This window comes from Sphaerodactylus townsendi, linkage group LG07 (genome assembly GCF_021028975.2).
Source record: "Sphaerodactylus townsendi isolate TG3544 linkage group LG07, MPM_Stown_v2.3, whole genome shotgun sequence".
Classification (NCBI taxonomy): Eukaryota; Metazoa; Chordata; class Lepidosauria; order Squamata; family Sphaerodactylidae; genus Sphaerodactylus; species Sphaerodactylus townsendi.
This window is the reverse complement of record NC_059431.1, coordinates 99,529,165-99,548,130: the sequence shown is the minus strand read 5'-3', so window position 1 is coordinate 99,548,130 and position 18,966 is coordinate 99,529,165. Positions and strand designations below refer to the sequence as shown.

Sequence of the window (18,966 nt, the reverse complement as noted above, 5' to 3'; positions counted from 1 at the left end):
TGAAATTTTCTGTTAACTTTTAAAAAGAAATTGTGTATATTTATGGTATTAAAATATAAAATATGTTGATATCATATAATACTATACATATATTTTATGCATTTCTGAGTTTCTAAACCTTTTCTGTGTCTTCTGCTGGCTTTTGCATGTTGTCCACGGCTTCCGCAAAACTCCCCCCCCCAATTCCCATTTCATTTCTTATATCGACCTGTGATATATCAAAACCACGATGGGGAAAGTCGCTATATGGAAGGGATAACTGTATTGCGTTGCACGTTAATTCTTCTGCTGCCGTGTGACTATTTCAGAATAGTGGTTAAATCCATCAGCTGTTACAACTGAACTTGATTTCTATGTTGGATGTTGGCTGTGGGTGGCTGTCCTTGCAGCTCACATTTTGTAACAGTGACTGAGGTCATCTCCAGCTTATCTGGTAAGCAGAGATGAGCTGCCTCTGAAAACAGAGCTTATACTTCTGGCTGTGAATAGTCACCCCCAAAGCCCATTGACACCGAAAGCCAACATGAGTATCAACTCCTTGGACTCGTCATCTAATCTCTACAGTAATACAGCTTTAAACTGTGTTGCTGGTTTATTTCAGTACAATTATATTTTGTAACTTACAGATACTTTGCCCCCTCATGGTTTTATATGTCTCTTAAAGAACACCTGGTGGAAAACCACAGTAATCATTTAAACCAGCCTGTGTACAGAAGACTGTCTAGGCCTTTGTGGTTTGTTGCGCTTTGGAGGTCTATAACCTTAGGTGGGATAACCACAGGGCCGTAGCACGTGCAAGTGTGGACGCATGGCAACAGTCCATATCTAAATTAGTTCCTCTCAGCCATGCGGAGGTGTCACCAGTACAGTTCTAAATGTGGGCCTCCTTTCGGGAGGGCGTGTCACACTGAGACTAAAGGCCTGAGTCACTGAGATGTCTCTTTCCTGTTTGCAGCACCATCAGACCATCCAGCAGTACATGGTGACTTTGGAGAACCTTCTTTTCACGGCAGAGTTGGATCATCACATACTTGCCGTTTTTCAACAGTTCTGTGCGCTGCAGGCCTGAGTAGCTGCTGTTTTTTTGTACAGGACCTATTGATGTCATCCTTTTTGAACAAAAAACAGGAAGATTTGGCATCTTTTAATTTGAAAAAGGAGCTTACTGTGCTGTCCTGGATAAAGCTATACAGTACTCTAATGGGGGAAACTTTTAGCAGTAGAGGCCTTACTCTAGTTACAACCGCTAGGTGATTGGGATGGAATAATGTGTGGAATTTTTTTAATTATTTTGAAATGGCTTGAATGCTGGCTTCATCCTAGCATTTGTTTTGTTCACTCAATGGTTTGTATAAATATAGGAAAAATAGAATTGGAGTCCCATTTATCTTTGCTTGACCCCTCTTGTGAACCCATTCCTTCATTTAATGTGAAGAGAGTCTCGAGATTTGTGTACCTGGCTGAAGGGCAGTTTTTCTAGTGGGTGACATTAAACTCCTCGGAACAGATGCATAGGACTTGCAGCAGTGCTAAAAAGGTCAAGCCTAGAGTATATGTTATCAACATTAATTTTCACATTTGGAGGAAACATGGTTGAAATACAATTGAAATATGTTTTGTAAAAACGGTCTAGTGTGTTTCTTTTGGATCAAAATGCAAGTGGACGATCCCATTCCCTCTGCAATAGCCTGTAAGGATAACTATAGTAACAGTTGGCCAGTACTTTGCACCCTTTCAAAGTTGGAAATATGTCATCTGAATGCATGGAGGGGAGGGGGGGCATCTTTATGCCATCTATGAGTTTGTGACTCGTAGATGGCATTAGGATTCTGGGAACTACTTCCTGCTTGATGCTGTCATCACCAAGAGGTAAGCATTCTGAAAACACAAAGATTCTAAGCTCCCTCAGGAAGGATTGTTCATATCAACAAGAAGGAAGTGTTCAGCAGGTGAGACAAACTGATCAGCTTTGCCTGTCCTAAGAGCAGGTGCCCTCTAATCTGGGGAACTGGGTTTGATTCCCTTCTCTGCCATGAGCTGTGGAGGCTTATCTAGTGAACCTGAAAAGCTTGTGCACTCCAACACATGCTTGCTGGGTGACCTTGGGCTAGTCATCCAAACTCTTCTTCTTCCAAGTGTGTCCCAAGTGTTACAATCCATGCAAAACAGCCGAATGTGCTTAGTTTGCCCAACAGTTGATTAAGTGTGGTTGTATGGAACCTATTGAGTGTACCAGCTTTAGATAAGCCACAGCACAGTTTAAATGAGGCCCGGAGTCTTTGTGAAACCATGCAAAGAGAGATCCAACGTGGTCTGGGTAAGACTGGAGATCCAGGTTTGATTCCCTGCTCCTCCACCTGAGCAGCAGACTCTTATCTGATAACTGGATTTGTTTTTCTGCCCCTACACACGAACTGGTGTGTGACCAATTGGCCATGCTGGCAGGGGCTGATGGGAATTGTAGTCCATGAACATCTGGAGAGCCACAGGTTGCAGACCCCTGAGTTAGTCACATGTTGAGAATCTTTACATGAGAGAAAAACAGGGTATAGATCCAAACTGTTTTCCACTTCATCAGCCTCACTATTCATTTTCTTGAACTTTTTGCCCTTGGAAAAGGGGGGCAGGGAGAGAGGTTGGCTTTTAATCAGCAGCCTCCTTTCCTGTATGAGGGAATGAAGCTCACATCCTGCATGTGAGCTCCCAAAGGCACCTGGTGGGCCACTGTGATTAGCAGAGTGCTGGACTAGATGGATTCTGGTGTGTTCCAGCAGGCTCTTTCTTATGTTCTTATCTCAGTAAGAGGCTGCGTTGGAGGTAGCAGAACTAAATCAGCTTTCCTAAGTGCACAGGTGGACTGTTCTAGCCTACAATCCTTCTAAGCCAGGGATCTGCAACCTGCGGCTCTCCAGATGTTCATGAACTACAATTCCCATCAGCCCCTGCCAGCATGGCCAATTGGCCATCCTGGCAGGGACTGATGGGAATTGTAGTTCATGAACATATGGAGAGCCGCAGGTTGCAGACCCCTGTTCTAAGCCTAGACTACAAACAACCAGGGCTCTTGCAAAGAAGATGGGCACAAAATAAACTCTAGTAGTAGTAGTATTTTTATTTATGATCAAAGATTCATCGTTACGGGTTAAAAGAATTTAAAATTTTCGGGCAAGTTAAAAGGCAAAATATACATTCTAAAACAGAAACAGATTGCAAATATACAGATTAAAATCGAGCATATTAGTCAACAAATAATCATACAATCCAAGTTAAAGGTGGAAGCCCTTTACGTTTGTCCTCTAGGAGAGTCATTACTAGCTTTATGGGCGAATAGTTTTGCCAGCCTGGTATCAGCAGTAGTAAACCATCTTGACATATCCTCTGATATAACTTACAAAAGAGCAAGACATGCGTCAGTGATACCACTTAATTATCGTTACATGGGCAAAATCTATTAGAAAAAGAAATACCCAGAAAACGACCAAATACAACCTCAGGAGCACGTTAAATCTGCCTTTGCAAAAATTACTCTGTACCAAAAAATGTGATAAATTTGACTGAATTTCCTGGACTAAATGGGTTATTATAATTCAGTCCCAAAAAAACAAGGAGAGCAGACAGATAATGACTGAATTCGAAGTTCTGCCAAAGTAACATCCTTCAATCTCTGGATCACTGTTTTCAAAGCCTTATCAGGCCCCAATAAAGTAAGAAAAGATGGAGAAAGGCCACATGAAGTTGCTTTGTGTCCAATAACCGTGGCCCATCTATATATATAAAAATGTAACCGTGTGTTCTTCATGCTCTAACACAGAAACGGCTGGACCGATTGCTCCCAAATTTTGACACGATGTGGCTTCCCATTGCGGGCAGGTTTTGCGACCTTCACCGGGCTCACAGGTCACACTGGAGCCCAGTAAAACGCACATTTCCCCAAACCCGCGGCTTGCCCACGATTGCCACGGCGTGTGCGCTCATGCCACGCGAACCCGCCTGCTGCTGGAAGCGCCTGCAACACACAGGGACAGGAAGGAGGAGCGTTCCAAGCCACGCCGTGGAAATAAGCTGGTACGCCTCTCCCCTTCCTCCTCCCTTCCATGTGTGACTCCACACAGTAAGCCACAGTGAAGCGTGGCCAGGTCCGCTAGTTTAGAATAATCTTCAGTGACTAGGTGTGTTAACAAACCTGTCCTTTCAGCAAAAAGAAAAACCTTTAACCATAATTTTATGGTGGCAATCCATATCCTGAGTACGAGTGGTGGAAGCTCTCCAATTTCAAGAAGAGCAGAACTTGGAACACAACTGGGAACCCGTAAAAGGGATCTCAAGAATTTTGCTTGCGCTCGTTATCAATTTCAGCATTAGTCCCCTGAATCCAGATAGGTGCGGCATATACAATTTGAGCCATGATCTTTGCACTAAAAACCTTGACAGTGGATGGTAAATGATGACCTCCTTTAGTACGATAAAAATGGAGAATAGCATTGATACCAATTATTGCTTTTTGCTTTGTAGCGTTCCTATGAAAAGACCAAGATAGAGCATGATAAAAGTTCACTCCCAAGTATGAAAAAGTTTGACCTATAGGGTCAGCTTAGCCCCGCGGTTCCTTCCTTAGCACTGCAAGGACTTCGGTTTGTCTGAAGAATCAGTCATCTAGTTCTGACCTGTTCCAGGATTTGGCCATTAATAGACCATCTCCTAGACATGAATTTCTTCTCAAAGACCAGAATTTTGGATTTCCTATAATTTATTTCAAGGCTATTTATCTGGCAGTAATCTGCATGTAACGTTAATTGATGCCTCAGCCCTGGTCTAGAACGAGATACCAATGTCGTATCATCAGCATATAAAAGAATTGGTAATTTTCTTTTGCCAATTTTTGGCAGATGGCCATTTGTTACTTGTAAAAATTGTTCAAGGTCATTTATATAAATATTAAAAAGAGTTGGAGCTAAAATACAGCCTTGCTTCACACCTCTGAGCATTGGAATTTCCTTGGAAAGAGGCCCATGGGTAACATACCTTACTCTCATCAGGTTATCAGTATAAAGATCCTTTATAAGCCCAAATAATCTTTTGTCATTTAATATGGCACCCATAGTCTACTTCTATGTATAGAGTCAAAGGCTGATTTCAAGTCCATAAAGGCCACAAATGATCTGCCCTGTAAATGCCTAAGATGTTTTTCCACAAAATGTCGATATTAAGCAATGTTCTATTGTTGAGTGTAATTAAAGAAACCTGATAACTTAATTATCAGCCCAATCCAAGGGGGTGGCGAATCCCCTGAATAGAGGCAAGAGAATAAACCACACATTCAACTGCTGCGTGGGGCAAACTGTATAAAAACAAAAAAGCACAAAGATTAAGTGATGCATTTTACTGGATAAATAATCAACATTACAAAAGGTGCGTGTCCTATAAAAGCAAGTCCATTTACATTTTCTCATATGTCAATTCATAACCACAGGTGGTACAGGTCTTCTTGTATAAATCGTCCTCCACCACTTCTTCTGCTCCATACTCATGTTGGTGGACACTGGTGTCTTTTTTCCAAAGGCTGCTCCTTACAGCCCGACGCAGCTCTAGTGGAAAGCACAGAATGATTTCACTAAAATGCAAACAAGTCCAAGTTCTGCAGTCTGCACCCAGAGGTGGCCTGCTGTTTCAGATACACCCCTGGGGACTTAAGGGGGCTTAGGACCCATGCTTTCTGCTTAAAGTAAGTACATGCATTCACTGAAGAGGATGAAAACGACAGCAGCTCCCCTGCAAGGCGTCAAGCAGCCTGGATTTCCAGTATCATGAGAGATTTTTAAAAAGGCTTTTGCCACACTCTCTCCCCACCCCTTGTAATTCTTCAGGGTCATGCCTCTAGAAGAAACTCCCTTCAATGTATTTCCGAAGATCAGCAAAAACAAATATCCTTGGAAGTTTCCTTGGAAGAAAGCTGCTCAGTTGCTTTGCAAGAAAAATCAGCCCAAGGGTAATGTGTTGGCACTTTCTTTCATCTAAAATCTAATGTCAAAAGTTCATTTTATTTGCCAGCTTTGTAAAACCACCTGAAGATTTAGTACATGCCAGAAGGTGTTAGGGCTGGCGATACCTTCTACTGATACTGTTTATTTGTACGTGACAGAAAGTGCCTTTAATACTAGTCAGAAGTGTCAGGCATTGTAAAACTTGAGGCCTGTGCTGCACGGTCGCAAAACAGCGCTCCTGGAACGGTAAAACCACCATTCCAGGGGCGCCGTTCACACCGCTGCCGCGTCTGCATCAAGGAGGTGCTGTGCTTTTCCCCCACCCAACCAGCTGGGAAGTGCTGTTTTCCTGCCTTGCTCAATGAGGCATACCTCTCCATCCCTGCGGAGCTCCGCAGGGACAGAAGGTAAGTGGGAGATGATGAAAAAGAGGGGGCCGCAGGCGGCTTTGGGGCCGCCTGCACGCCTCAGGCATGATTTATGCCGGTGTACAGCCGCTTCTTCGGCCCATGTGGAACAGGCCTCAGATAGCTTTCATACTAAGCACTGATAAAGAAGGCCAGTGAGCTAGGAAATCACGCATAGCCCAAGAAGTGAGCATTAACTTTCGCTGATAGGAAGGGGGCAAAGATGTCCGATGTTAGTCTTTTACCTTTAACTTTTTTATCAAACTTTTTCTGCTTCATTTTCTCTCTGTTGTCTTGGCGACTTTCCTTGGCTTCTTCTAACGCCTCTTCACTACCCCAAACTTCAAGAGAGCGCTTTATTACCTGCAACATGACATCTCCAGATATTTTCAGCTACAGAAATGCACTGGTTTTTTAAAGTTAGGCAGGCAACTTCTCTGTGGCTTTTGTGACCTCATGACTAATAGTGTAATAACAACAGTGGGTAGGAAGTAACGTGGTCTGACTTGAGAGAGGTGATCGTTATGAGGTTGCATGGGTGATAACCATTCTGGTTCCTTCAATTCTATGAAAAATTCCTTTAATAAACAGGGAAGCAAGGATGTAAGTAAGGGGGGGTTCACGGGTTTAACCCCCCCATTGCATGTCCAAAGCTCCCAGCCGGCAGTCCCTTCTTCCCTCCTCTCCAGGGAGAAGAGACTGCCATCCCCAGCCTTGGAGAGCTGCTTTTATAAGCACTGAAGCCAGGGGCGGAGCTTGGGGAGGTGTGGTCACACCCCAGGGGTGGGTGGCGGCATGGCCACGCCCCCGAACCCACCTCATAAAAAGTCTATAGCTATGTCACAGGAAGTGAAGACTTTGACCCAGTTCCCACAGAGCTTTTATACTTTGCTTTCCTTTTACAGTTGTTACTGGGGTAACAATGTGTTATCTTGAGCAGGACGGCCCAGGCTAGCTTGATTTCATTAGCTCTTGGAGGCTAAGATGGGTTGGCCCTGATTATTACTTGGTTGGGAGACACCAAGGAAGTCCAGGGACACTATATAGACAGAGGTAGGCAATGGCAAGCCAATTCTGTTAATCGCTTGCCTTCTTGAACAATCTGATCACCCAATGGTCGTCTTGCCTCAAGAACCCTATGGGGTCACCATAAGTTGGCTGTAACTTGACAGCACTTCAAACACACAATGCATTACTGAAGATTCAATATTTCCGTTTAACAAAGGAAGCTCGTGCACCAAAATGGATCTCATTTCACACAGGCCCCCCTTCCATAGCACTGGGTGTCACGTCACATTTTAACCACTACAGGTTGTTACTGAACCAGAATGAAGCAACAAGCCCCAGTTAGTGTGTTCAAGCATCACAAACTAACTGCAGTTTAATCAAGATGCAGGTTATATTTATCCCTTTTTAGTGCTTATTAACAGCAGGTGCCTTTACAAGCTATTTGTATCCAATATATAATTTACAAATTACATAAGTGAACATCACCAAATGTTATATTGTCACATTTTGTGTTTGGTTTCTATTAGTGCAAATGTTAAACTAATACATTATAGCATTAATGTGCTTAGACTGCAAAGAGGGCACACAAATTGTGTGTGTGTGTGGGAGGGGGGCTGTTTACAAGCTTCCATACCTGCCGTTTTAAATATAGTTTCATGTCACCCCACTGTGGATTGTGAGGGTTTTTCTTCAAAATAAACTTGAGCACTGGTTCTCTCTTGTCGAAATCGCAGTCTTTTAGAAGGTACTCTTGCTTCGCTTCAGTTCTTGTTATGAGCTTATGCTTATCTTCCACATCTCTGAAACAAAATTTCAGTGCAGTCACGAGAACAAGAAACCCCTGATCTTTTTTTCCCTGCAATGCATGTTCCCTCAAGGAACTTAACCCTACAGCAATGGATTTGTGGGTCTGCTTCAGAGTGTTAAGTTAGGAAACACTCCCCACTGCTGTTTTTCAGAGAATGCATGAGAATCCATCAAAGTTAAGCACAATGTATAGTAAAAAATGCAATGGAAATAATTGTTAAAATGTACCTAGAAGATCACGGTCCAGCCCAATGGTTTAATGTTTTGGTGTTCAAACATGCTATGCCAAAGCAGATGTCAATTGTTTTATTAGGCAATGTTGGTGGATAACTGTGCTATAAACCAGCCAGTGCTTCTGCCTGTTTCCATCCATTGTGCTATGTCAGTGATGGCGAACCTATGGCACGGGTGCCAGAGGTGGCACTCGGAGCCCTCTCTGTGGGCACGCGCACACAGAGTTTGTCATGTGGGGCGCGGAAAATCACCCCCCCACACACACACACACATTTAGGCTGGCCTGGGCTACTGAGCACAACATGCGTGCACTGTGGTGAGCAGGGAGAACTCGGCTGGCGGGCCTGGTGCCTGTGCTCCGGGTGGCTGCTGCCTGAGGGGGGAGGGCGCAGAGGAGGCAGAGATGCTAGAGAGGCACAGAGCAGTTCACAAAAAGGCTAGAGCAGGCTGGCCCCTGCTCAAGCAGGTGGGGCGGAGGAAGAGGGAGACAACCGGTTTTTTCTAAACCAAAATTTCAGCATTCAGGTTAAATTGCTGGGTTGGCACTTTGCGATACATAAGTGGGGTTTGGGTTGCAATTTGGGCACTCAGTCTCAAAAAGGTTCGCCATCACTGTGCTATGTCCTGAAGGCCTTCCCGTTCTAGATTCTGCTCACCTACCTACACAGTTTTGGCTAATACAGAAAACCCTCTTGTGGCTCCAATCCTTCAAGGCCCAGCTGACAATTTTCAGGGGCCGTGCTTTGCTTAACAAGCTTTGAAACTTTCCAGATGGCTGATCTGCCCTAATTATGATGCATAGTCCACATAATTAAGCAACTACTTCGTCCCCTCTAGAAATATATATATAAGATTACTACATTCGTAAGTGAAAATATTAATTACAAATGTTAAACAATTTCAGTGAATGCAAAGGAGTGCTATTTTTCTCTGCCTGGAATGTACTGCTGTCTAATTTCAATTTTGATGGGAAAATAAAACAAACTTGTCTATTAACATCTTCCACCCAATAGATGTTTTTAAAAATATGAAACATACCCCCCCTTGGTCACCTTTCTAAATTAGAACATGCTATTGCAGTATTTCTTTATGAGCTTTCAATACTCTCTGATAAGGACTTGTATGCTGCAGTTAAATTTTGTTAAAAAATGAAATAGTTTAACATTTGTAATTAATATTTTCACTTACGTATGTAGTAATCTTATAGTTTCTTGAGACTGGTGAGACAGAAGTCCAAGAATGTGTTTACTTAGCTTGGAGGAGTAGCAGGATATAAATTAATGTTCAGGATGAAAATTAATGCAGCTGTTTTGCTCAACCAAACCATATTCTGTGCAAGGCATGCATTTCCACTAATCCTCAATGTAATTACACTGATTGCTTCAAACTTCACTGAGTGCATGTTTATAAAATATAATTTATTTTCTACTTGGAACTGAATCATTTGAGAACACAAAAATCAGCACACCAACTCCCCCCCTCACCCAACCTTCCTTCACAGTCTTGGGGAGTTCATTAGCATTTACCAAATAGGATCTTGTTTATCTTCTTTATACCTGCAATTATCACATGTTGCTAGATCAAAGTGATTCATGAGGTAGGAGTCCATGAATTCTTTACCACATTCTTCACAGATAAGATAGTCGAATTCTAATACAGGCCCTGTTAGAAACAAACAATTGATGCTGTCAGGAACATTCAAATATTGCGTATGAAAGTACTTTTGAATGTAGAAAAAATATATACCAAAGTTGAAATGAAAATCTGAGTAGGCAAGGTGGTTCATCTTCACAGCAGTTGTGCAATTCTGTTTGGGAACTGCACATGCGCAGGCCATGAGTGATTGAACAGTCCACCACTCAATGATTGTAATTTATCTACTTCCTTTTCGTGCCACTTTTCTCCCCTTTGGGGACCCAAAAGTTCTCACATTGTTCTGCTCTCCGTTACTTTACCCTCACAACATCCCTGTGAGGTAGGATAGGTGGCCAGTTACAGTTCAACCATGTTTTTCTTTAGTTTTACAATCTATGAACTTCAATTTTATAATTATTTTTTGTCTTTAAAAAATGTTAGCAAATGCTAATGTTGTGTATTTTATAGAATAGAAAAATACATTTGTTTCACTTTGCTTTTAAAGTACTGGAGAGTACCATTGATTGTTTCCCATGTTTTCTTTGATTGTGTTTTCTATGCTAACTTTGACTGCTTTATTAATATTTTCCTTCATAAACTGAGAAATCTCCCTATTGAAAAATGGGGGGGGGGGGGTTTGGTCTGGTCAGAATCTGAATATAACCAGTTGCTAGATTTCTTCTCATAGCCATGAAGATCTAGACCATATGGCAGAGGATTTCTAATAAAGGTATCTGTAATATTATTATGTCTCTTAACTCTTTGGATTTGATTTTTACCAGTAAAGGTAGATTGACTGACAGACTGGGATTTGATTTTTAAAATAAAAACTGTAAAAGAGACAACATGAGAGGGTGGTTTCAGATCAAAGGCAATCAACAGTAGTATCCTAAGCAGTTACACCCCTTTAAGCACACTGACATCAACAGACTTAGAAGAGAGCGTGCATACGTGTGTGCTGTCAAGTCACAGCTGATTTACGACAACCCTGTAGGGTCTTCAAGGCAAAAGACAATCAAAGGTGGTTTGCCATTGCCTGCTCTGGGAGGGCTGGGAGAGTTCTGAGAGAACTGCGACTGACCCAACAGGCTTCATGTGGAGGAGTGGGGAACTGGACCCGGTTCTCCAGATTAGAGTCCAATGTTCTTAACCACTATATCACACTGGTTCCGCTAGGAGCGTGTAACTCTGCTTGATGGCATGGCAAGGGTGCTAATCTGAACCCCCATTTAGACAGGACTCAAGTTACCTAAGAAAACATACCAGCAAGACTTCTTCCATTTAATCTGATCTACAGATGGCCTACCTCCTATCAGGTGACTCTGCTTCCCCCTACTGTGTCTGTCATCTCCAGATGCCTGAATCCGTCATCCTTGAGGCAGCACCTTTTTCTGTGGCTGACAAGAAGGGCTGGTAACTACACAACGGAGCACAAAGTGCTTTTCACTCATAACCTGTCAGCAGCATGCATTCAAACAGCAGCGCTTTCCTTCAATGACCAGGCAGACAATGCTGTCAATGGCAAAATCCCCAAACTATTGTCTGGGTGTGGGAGGGCTGATTCCATGCAGACCTCCCCTACCCAGGCCTGTGTTTATAAGAACATAAGAACTAGCCTGCTGGATCAGACCAGAGTCCATCTAGTCCAGCACTCTGCTACTCGAAGTGGCCCACCAGGTGCCTTTGGGAGCTCATGTGCAGGATGTGAAAGCAATGGCCTGCTGCTGCTGCTGCTCCTGAGCACCTGGTTTAAATGAGATACTGACAAGGCAAAATGTGACTTTGCACACACCTGACAATTAAAGGGTTTTTTTTTTGCAAGCATGCCATGCCCACAAATATCAGCATGCAGGTGCAATACCAATGGGCTTCCAATCTTTGGAGAGTCCACACTCAACAACTGAGGGCCCAACTGGGCAGGTGCAGGGTTCCCTGGCTGAGCACATCCAGTTTGAACCAGGTCTCAGACAATCAGCACAGCCAACCACCTGTGTTTCTTTACATCTCTGACTGAAGAAGTTGGAGCTTCCTTTGAAACAGGGGAGAATCACTGGATATCCTGTCTCTTTGTTTCTAATTTGGATATGGACTTTACTGGAATCTATACATTTGTTTGAAGAAGAAGAATTTGGATTCATATCCCACCTTTCTCTCCTATAAGGAGACTCAAGGTGACTTATAAGCTCCTTTCCCTTCCTCTCCCCACAACAGACACCTTGTGAGGTAGGTGGGGCTGAGAGTGTTCTGAGAGAACTGTGACTAGCCCTAGGTCACCCAGCAGGAATGTAGGAGTGTGGAAACAAATTTGGCTCACCAGATAAGCCGCTGCCACTCAAGTGGAGGAGAGGGGAATCAAACCCGGTTCTCCAGATTAGAATCCACCTGCTCTTAACCACTACATTTATGCTGGCGAAGTCTCTAGGTAGATTTTTGTATTTGATATTGTTCTTGCTTGACTTTTACTGCTTTTTGTGTTTCCACTTGTGCATTTTATATTAAATCTCAGCACCCATCACCTATATATTATGGAAGCATATACTTGATTGTAGCCCACAGTACAGTGTTCTTTGTTTTATTTGATACTTACTTGCCTACAATATACTGTTTGGTGTATTGGACTGTGGAAACCCTTCACATACAGAGGCCTGCATGCAACTTTTTGCTACTGTGGCAGGAAGATCTCTGGCGTGAGGATGGCCACATTCAGCTTCCAAACCCCCTTTACCTTCTCAGCCCTACTAAGGCCAAGCTACGTGTTACAAGAAGTTCTTAGGTTTCTTTTTGTAGTCCAATGAATCCCTCACCTGAGAAAAGAAGCTGGGTTCTTAAATGCAGAACTGAGAGCAGGGGAGAAATTGGCTTAACCTCAGCTCAAAGTCATCCCTTCTTCTCTCTTGCCAACCTGTAGGTGAAGGATGTGAGGACCCATCTTTCCCCCCGGGAGTGGGAAAGCAACTGGAGAGTAATGGTCATTTTAAACAGACAACAGAGGAACAAAGGTTAAGAAGCCCCTTCCTCCTCTGTTTGCGTGCAGTGTTTTGCTGACAGTCTTGCTCAGGGAAACTAGGACACACAATCACAAAATAAAAAGCAGCACTTAGCTGAGTGCAGTACCAGTTTGGGTAACTGCTGAAAAGTGAATAATTCTTTCTACACATTGTGTAAAATTTCAGATTTCTTTTGTATCTCCACAAGAAAACAGTAGTCAATTTTCCCCCATTCCTATTCTCCTTTTGTGTCATCTTCTGCAAATGTAACAGTTAGTGGTGTCAGCTATTGCTTCAACATTCATCACCATTTACCTGGAGGGTGAACAATTTTCTCTGCTGCGTCTTCCTCTTCCTCCTCCTCCTCCAGGAAGAATCCTCCCCCTGTATCTGTTATTTTAGGAAGTGCCTTAACTTTAGAACTGCCTGAAAGGATGGCAAAAAGTGTCACACCGGCACACAAAATTAAAAGAAACTTTGCTATTCACACACAACATTATTCTTGAAATTAATGAGACTTCCATTATTAACCTTGCCCATACACTAGCACAAACTCCAGAATCCCCTAAGGACTCATCAATTTTAAAAATAAGGATACCTGCACAAAAAGACAGCAGGTTGACTCCCAGGATCGGCGTTAGCATACCTTGAGGTGGGGTCCACACTGTCAAAATTGCTTTTTAAGCTAAGAATTATTCTATGTTTGCCCGAGTGTGCAAGCTGCCTAGCCTGAGAGAGCAAAATAATTAGAATGGATTGACAACATCTCCTGTTCATATGTTATAAGCTTTGCTTATCTCTTTCAACTCCCCTTCAGCTTTAATTCTGAAACAGTTAGAATGGAGACAGCCTCAAAGAACAATGGCTACTGCCACACTTTCTCTCTTGGGATTTTGTCCAGAAATGGGAATGATCATATAGGATTTCTTTCCCCACATTGAATAACTGGAGCTGATTTCAAAATTAAAGGCTAGGGTTACAGTTTAGAAATACCAGAATCCCAGCCTTTTAGACTCCACTTTGACTATTACATCGTCTCCTTTTCTTTTTCTTTCCTACCATCAGCAGGTCTCCCTCTCGTGCCAGCCATAGGCTAAACTGCACCTGAAAGACCTGGACCCTTGACCCATGTACTAGGCTGCAAAGCAAACCTTCGCCAGTGGCTGGATAGGGCCGAGTAGCCAGCCGCGCCTGCCGCAGCATCAATGCCCGCTGACGATTCCGTTCAATCTTTGCTTTCATTGCTGCAGAGAGTGAGGGGGCATCCCCCTCAGGAGTGAGGGCGTCCATAACTAGGTTCAGAGCCAGAAATCTAGAAAAATAAAAAGAAGAAATCAGAAATGCTGCCAACCTTACCCATTGAGAGATGTTGCACAGGCTGTTCCCCGTCCAGATTTTCTCCCATCATTTAACATTGACTGCAGTGGCCACAGCCTATCATTGGGACCCAACTAAACAGAGCAAAATACATCATGGGTCTTGAGAATAACACTGAAAGAGATGTGCCAGTGTTGACCAAATACTGCATCCTTCTGACAGTGACCATCTCTCATATATACCTGTTCCCTGCCTGCCTTGGCAATCGGAATCTTAAAAGAAAAGTTGTGCAATTTATCCCTGTGCATGAATGGTGCTTTGTCGTTTTACATATGGTTGAATGGACACCATTGGATGCACAGGGATGCTGCTTAAAGTAAAGATTTTTCAAGTCTGGGCCACTTCAACCACAAGGTAACAGGTGTGCATTTGGCACCCTGCCAAGTGAACAATAGTGCTCTGACAGGGATGGCTCAGGCCAGTGTGATCTCAGAAGGTAAGGCCAAGGAAGCAAGACCACCAAGGAAGCAAGACCACCAAGGAAGCAAGATCACTTGGATGCAAGATCATCAAGGAAGTTCATGGCTGCTGAACATAGGAACAACAGAGGCAGGCAATGGCAAACCACCTCTGCTCATCTCTTGACTTGAAAACCCTGTGGCAAGGGTGCCTAACCTTTTTGGGCCTACAGACACATCTGGAATTCTGACACGGCCCAGTGGGCACAGCAACCAAACGGCTGGAACAAAATAGCTGCCGTAAGTCCAAGAAAATTACTATCACAAAAATTAGAACCATCATAAAAAGTTTTTTCTTCTTTTGTGACCTCAATTATGGCTTTTTGGGTGAAATCCTATTCATGTTTACTGAAGAGTACACACTATTGAGGTTTACTCCACTGTGTTATTTAAACAGTCTTATGTTGCTCTAGTCTATATTGATTTTGTATCATCGGTGCAATTCTGTATAAGGAAGCATCAGTGCAATTATGTATGTTTTTACATGTTAAACACCCGGAAAAACTTAAAAGAGTGGGAAAGGAGTGTGAAAATACACTATGTAAAGGGAAAAAAAGATAGAAAGAGTGTCCCCACCTAGTTTCATACATGCACCTGACAACGTAGACTCCAGTCTACAAAAGCTTATGGAGAAATAAACAACCCTTTCAGAGATTTACAAAAACATTATCCAGTCTTTAAGATGTTACAAGGCTCCCATTTTATGATCTGCATAACTCTGTCCATGTTTGCTATGACACTGAACAGACCAGTGGCAACTGTCTCGGTCAGTGCTAATTGCACAAAGAATGCACACATGGACAAAGGATCCTAAGCAGTTACACCCTCAGAAACCCATCGAAGTGAATAGGCTTAGAAGGGTGTAACTCAAGGCTGCACTGAGAACATGTCAGCATCCTCAGGTGTGGCAGCATTCCAGGCAAGGCAAAACTGGACTTTTCCCTTTAGGTCCATTAGACCCTGCACAGCCTAAACACTCAGGGAAAACAGACTAAGGGGGCAAGATCCAGATGTAGCAGAACCCAGTCACTACTGAACGGATACATGCCAATCGACGCCCACCTTCGTCTCAGTCTCCTTATTCCTTTGAAATCTCACCCACACCCACACACAATAACAAATGCACAAGCTCCGCCACCCTCCGTATCATCTCCTCTCACGCCCACCTTCGACGACCCCCGCCGCCCCCATCCCACGGTGCGCGCGCTCCACCTACAAATGCGCGCGACCCCCTTCCGGACGTCACCGGCACCGCGCAACTTACACAAGCACGGCTGGAACCGTGTGCGCATGCGCCTTAGCCGGCGTCCTTCCTAGTATGAGGAGCCCGTGCTGGGGAGCGGCATGACGCGTTGACGTCAGAGAGCGGGGGCGCGCTCGTTTCCGCGCCCGAGCTTCCCCTTGTCTCCTCGTGAACGCGCAGCGAGGTTGGAGGGAAATTTCCCTCGGGCTGGTTGCGTTTCAGCTGAGGCGCAGATGGCGGCGGGCCTCTCTCTCCTCTCTGTGACACGAAATGCAAACCGAAGCCCCTCCGTGGCCGCCTCTTGTGAAATCCTGTTCAGAAGGCCTCCAGTATAAGGGCTTTCCCCTCACCATGGAGCGCCTCTGTGTAGACCCAGTAAAATCTGCCCGGGATTTGTTTTGTTGGACTCCAAATCCTTCCCATGATGAGTCTCTGACTAGGTCACTACTGACATCACACCACGACATCTACTATTGGCGTCGTGGTTTGTCATTGCCTTTCTCAGTCATCTACATTTTACCCCCAGTAAATTGGATGCTCATTTTATCGACCTCAGAGAAAGATAGACGGCTGAGTCAACCTTGAGCCAGCTACCCTGAAATCTGTTGGGATCGGACTCAGGTCGTGACCACAGCTTTGACTGCAGTTCTGCAGCTTACTGCTCTGTGCCACAGGGCTTTACATACTCAAAAGTAAAGTCCATTGTCCTTCCTTGAAGATGGCTTTGTTTGATGCTGCATTAACCCCAGTGCAAAGAGGGGAACTTAACAGTGCAATCTTAAGAGCATTTAGCCTCACTGGATAGACTTGACAGGATTTTGAGTATTTCTGCTTAAGGTTGCTCTCACAATATCTCCTTGCCTGTTGCTCCAAGCACAATGCTCTTAATGCTTTTGCTATCAACTGAATCTGTAATCAACTATAAAGAAGTTGAGGGGGGGGGGCATGTTTATATGGAATAGAAATCTCACATGAGTGTTCTTTTATGCTATCATTTTTATCATCATATTTTTCCCCATTTTTTCCAGTGCTAGCAGAATACTGAATGAAAGATCAGCTGTCAGCCTTTGATTTTTCCCATCTTGAAAGTCACAAAACTAGGGTCCGGGGGTTGGCTGAAGTATCATTTATCAAGTCTGGGAAAGAAACATTATTTATTTATTTCTTAAAAAAAAAAATCCTGCACTCCCAGTATCAATTTCACTTCATGCTTTAAGGAGGGGTGAGGATTTATATTGGCACAGAGGTACTTACACTTTTGGGGGGAACCTGACATCTGGACACCAACACAGCTGTAGCACCAGTGCTCCTTCAGCACCGAAGCCGGCACTAGATGGGGAGTTCCCAGGAGCAAAGCTGGCTTTAGTCTTTAGGTTTGGGGATGGCCCCATTAGCCAGTGCAGACTTATATAGGCAAAAAGGTAGGCAGAGCCCACTGTGCTACACTGGGCACTTCACAGCGGTCAGGAGAGTGTTGCTTGTGGCTTGGCTTGCAGGAACTATCCCCCACTCCTCAGGATTGCACTGCCCAATGCCATATATGGTGCTTCTTTTGCATTTTCTTTTCATAACCCTGTTTGCAAAACTATCAACCTCAAAGCAGGGCCTTGTCTTTTCCTGGAAATACAGCTGATCTCAGGCTACTGAGATCCCCGAAGGAAATGGCAGATTCTGAGGGTGGAATCTATAGTACTATTTCCCTGTTGAGTTCTTCTCCTCGCAAATTTTCCCAATCACCATATCCAAATGTTCACAAATTTCCAAGCCAAAGTTGGCAACTGTATCTGTGAGGTAAATTTGACTGAGCAAGAGTGACCAACCCAAGATCACCCAGCAGAGTCAAGATTTAAACTCAGGTTGATATCTTAGTTTGACACTCTAATGCTAGTCCATCATTGCTGATCTTTTGCTTGATAAGTTTTCCTGCCTGATAAATTTTCAAGAAATCCCAGGAACACACACTGAAAATCATTGTTGTAGATGCAAACTTTAATTTTCTTGCCTTCAAACCTAATTTCTTCTTATAACCATTTTGTGATAAACCCAGAACACAGGCAATCTTAATAACAAAAGTTGTTGGCAGCGATGCCTAGTCCAAAAGTAAAATTCAAATAACCAGAACACAGTCCACATAATTATACCTTTTATTAAGACGCACAGGAGAGTTCAAGTTTAATAATAGACACCAGAGTGCGCTACAAGCATTGTGAATCAATGCAGTTGTTACTTTGTGCAAGTAGGTCAGTTTATATACAAATATAGGATTACAAGGGGGACCCAGGAGACTCATGGGGGATCGCAGCCTTTCCTCCCCGCCGCTGGGCCAACCACTTGCTGGGACGCTTACCAGTCCCCCCACCCCTCACCCACTGGGAGGAATTTAGCTTGCCCTCTTCTTTGCCTAGCTACCTCCAGTGCTGACACTTACCAGCAGTTTCAGCTCAAAAGTCAGGGGAAGCAGAATCTCCCACCCATCATCTAGCTGCTCATAAAGCTCCAGCAAGGTGGAGAATAAGGCCGTTTCCCCACTCACCTTTTGTTGCGCGCTACTTGCTCCAAGTAACGTGGGTTCCAGCAGCACTCCCCACTACTGGAGCGGCGACAACGCAGCCGCCCTGATTCTGCTGCCCTTGCGACCCCTCAGCGCGTGTAATTTCTGTTCCTGTTTGGAACAGTGCCTTTTGGGAAACCCCACGCGACTACCTGCAGTGGGGAGCATGACTGCGCGCTCAAAAACACCCGAAGCTTACAAAACCGTTTTGCCTCTGCTTTTTTTTTTAAGTGAGGAAATGGCCTAAGAAGCCTTCCAAAAGGCAGCTTTCTGAGGGG

The 18,966-nt window shown here is 43.9% G+C and overlaps 2 protein-coding genes across 6 annotated transcripts in view; one reads left to right on the top strand and one right to left on the bottom strand.

Moving 5' to 3' along the window:
- The window catches only part of NCBP1 (nuclear cap binding protein subunit 1), a 30,397-nt gene extending 28,772 nt beyond the window's left edge, over positions 1-1,625 (top strand). For both annotated transcript variants that reach the window (XM_048503916.1, XM_048503917.1), the window contains one exon: positions 956-1,625. In XM_048503916.1, the coding sequence (XP_048359873.1) occupies positions 956-1,069 (114 nt within the window). In that variant the 3' untranslated portion in view covers positions 1,070-1,625. The remainder of the gene's footprint in view (positions 1-955) is intronic.
- Positions 1,626-3,341: 1,716 nt separating this feature from the next.
- XPA (XPA, DNA damage recognition and repair factor) lies at positions 3,342-16,371 on the bottom strand. Of its 4 annotated transcripts, none has more exons than XM_048504268.1 (7): positions 16,159-16,371; positions 14,211-14,371; positions 13,375-13,485; positions 9,994-10,099; positions 8,031-8,196; positions 6,634-6,751; positions 3,342-5,585 (listed from the first exon to the last, which is right to left on the bottom strand). In XM_048504268.1, exons 2-7 carry the CDS (start codon positions 14,347-14,349, stop codon positions 5,437-5,439), a joined length of 789 nt encoding a protein of 262 aa, XP_048360225.1. In that variant the 5' UTR covers positions 14,350-14,371; positions 16,159-16,371; the 3' UTR covers positions 3,342-5,436. The 4 variants fall into 4 exon arrangements, with proteins under 4 accessions (XP_048360225.1, XP_048360228.1, XP_048360226.1 ...); XM_048504271.1 differs by lacking the exon at positions 16,159-16,371 and adding an exon at positions 16,111-16,149; XM_048504269.1 differs by lacking the exon at positions 16,159-16,371 and adding an exon at positions 16,061-16,101.
- Positions 16,372-18,966: the final 2,595 nt, after the last annotated feature.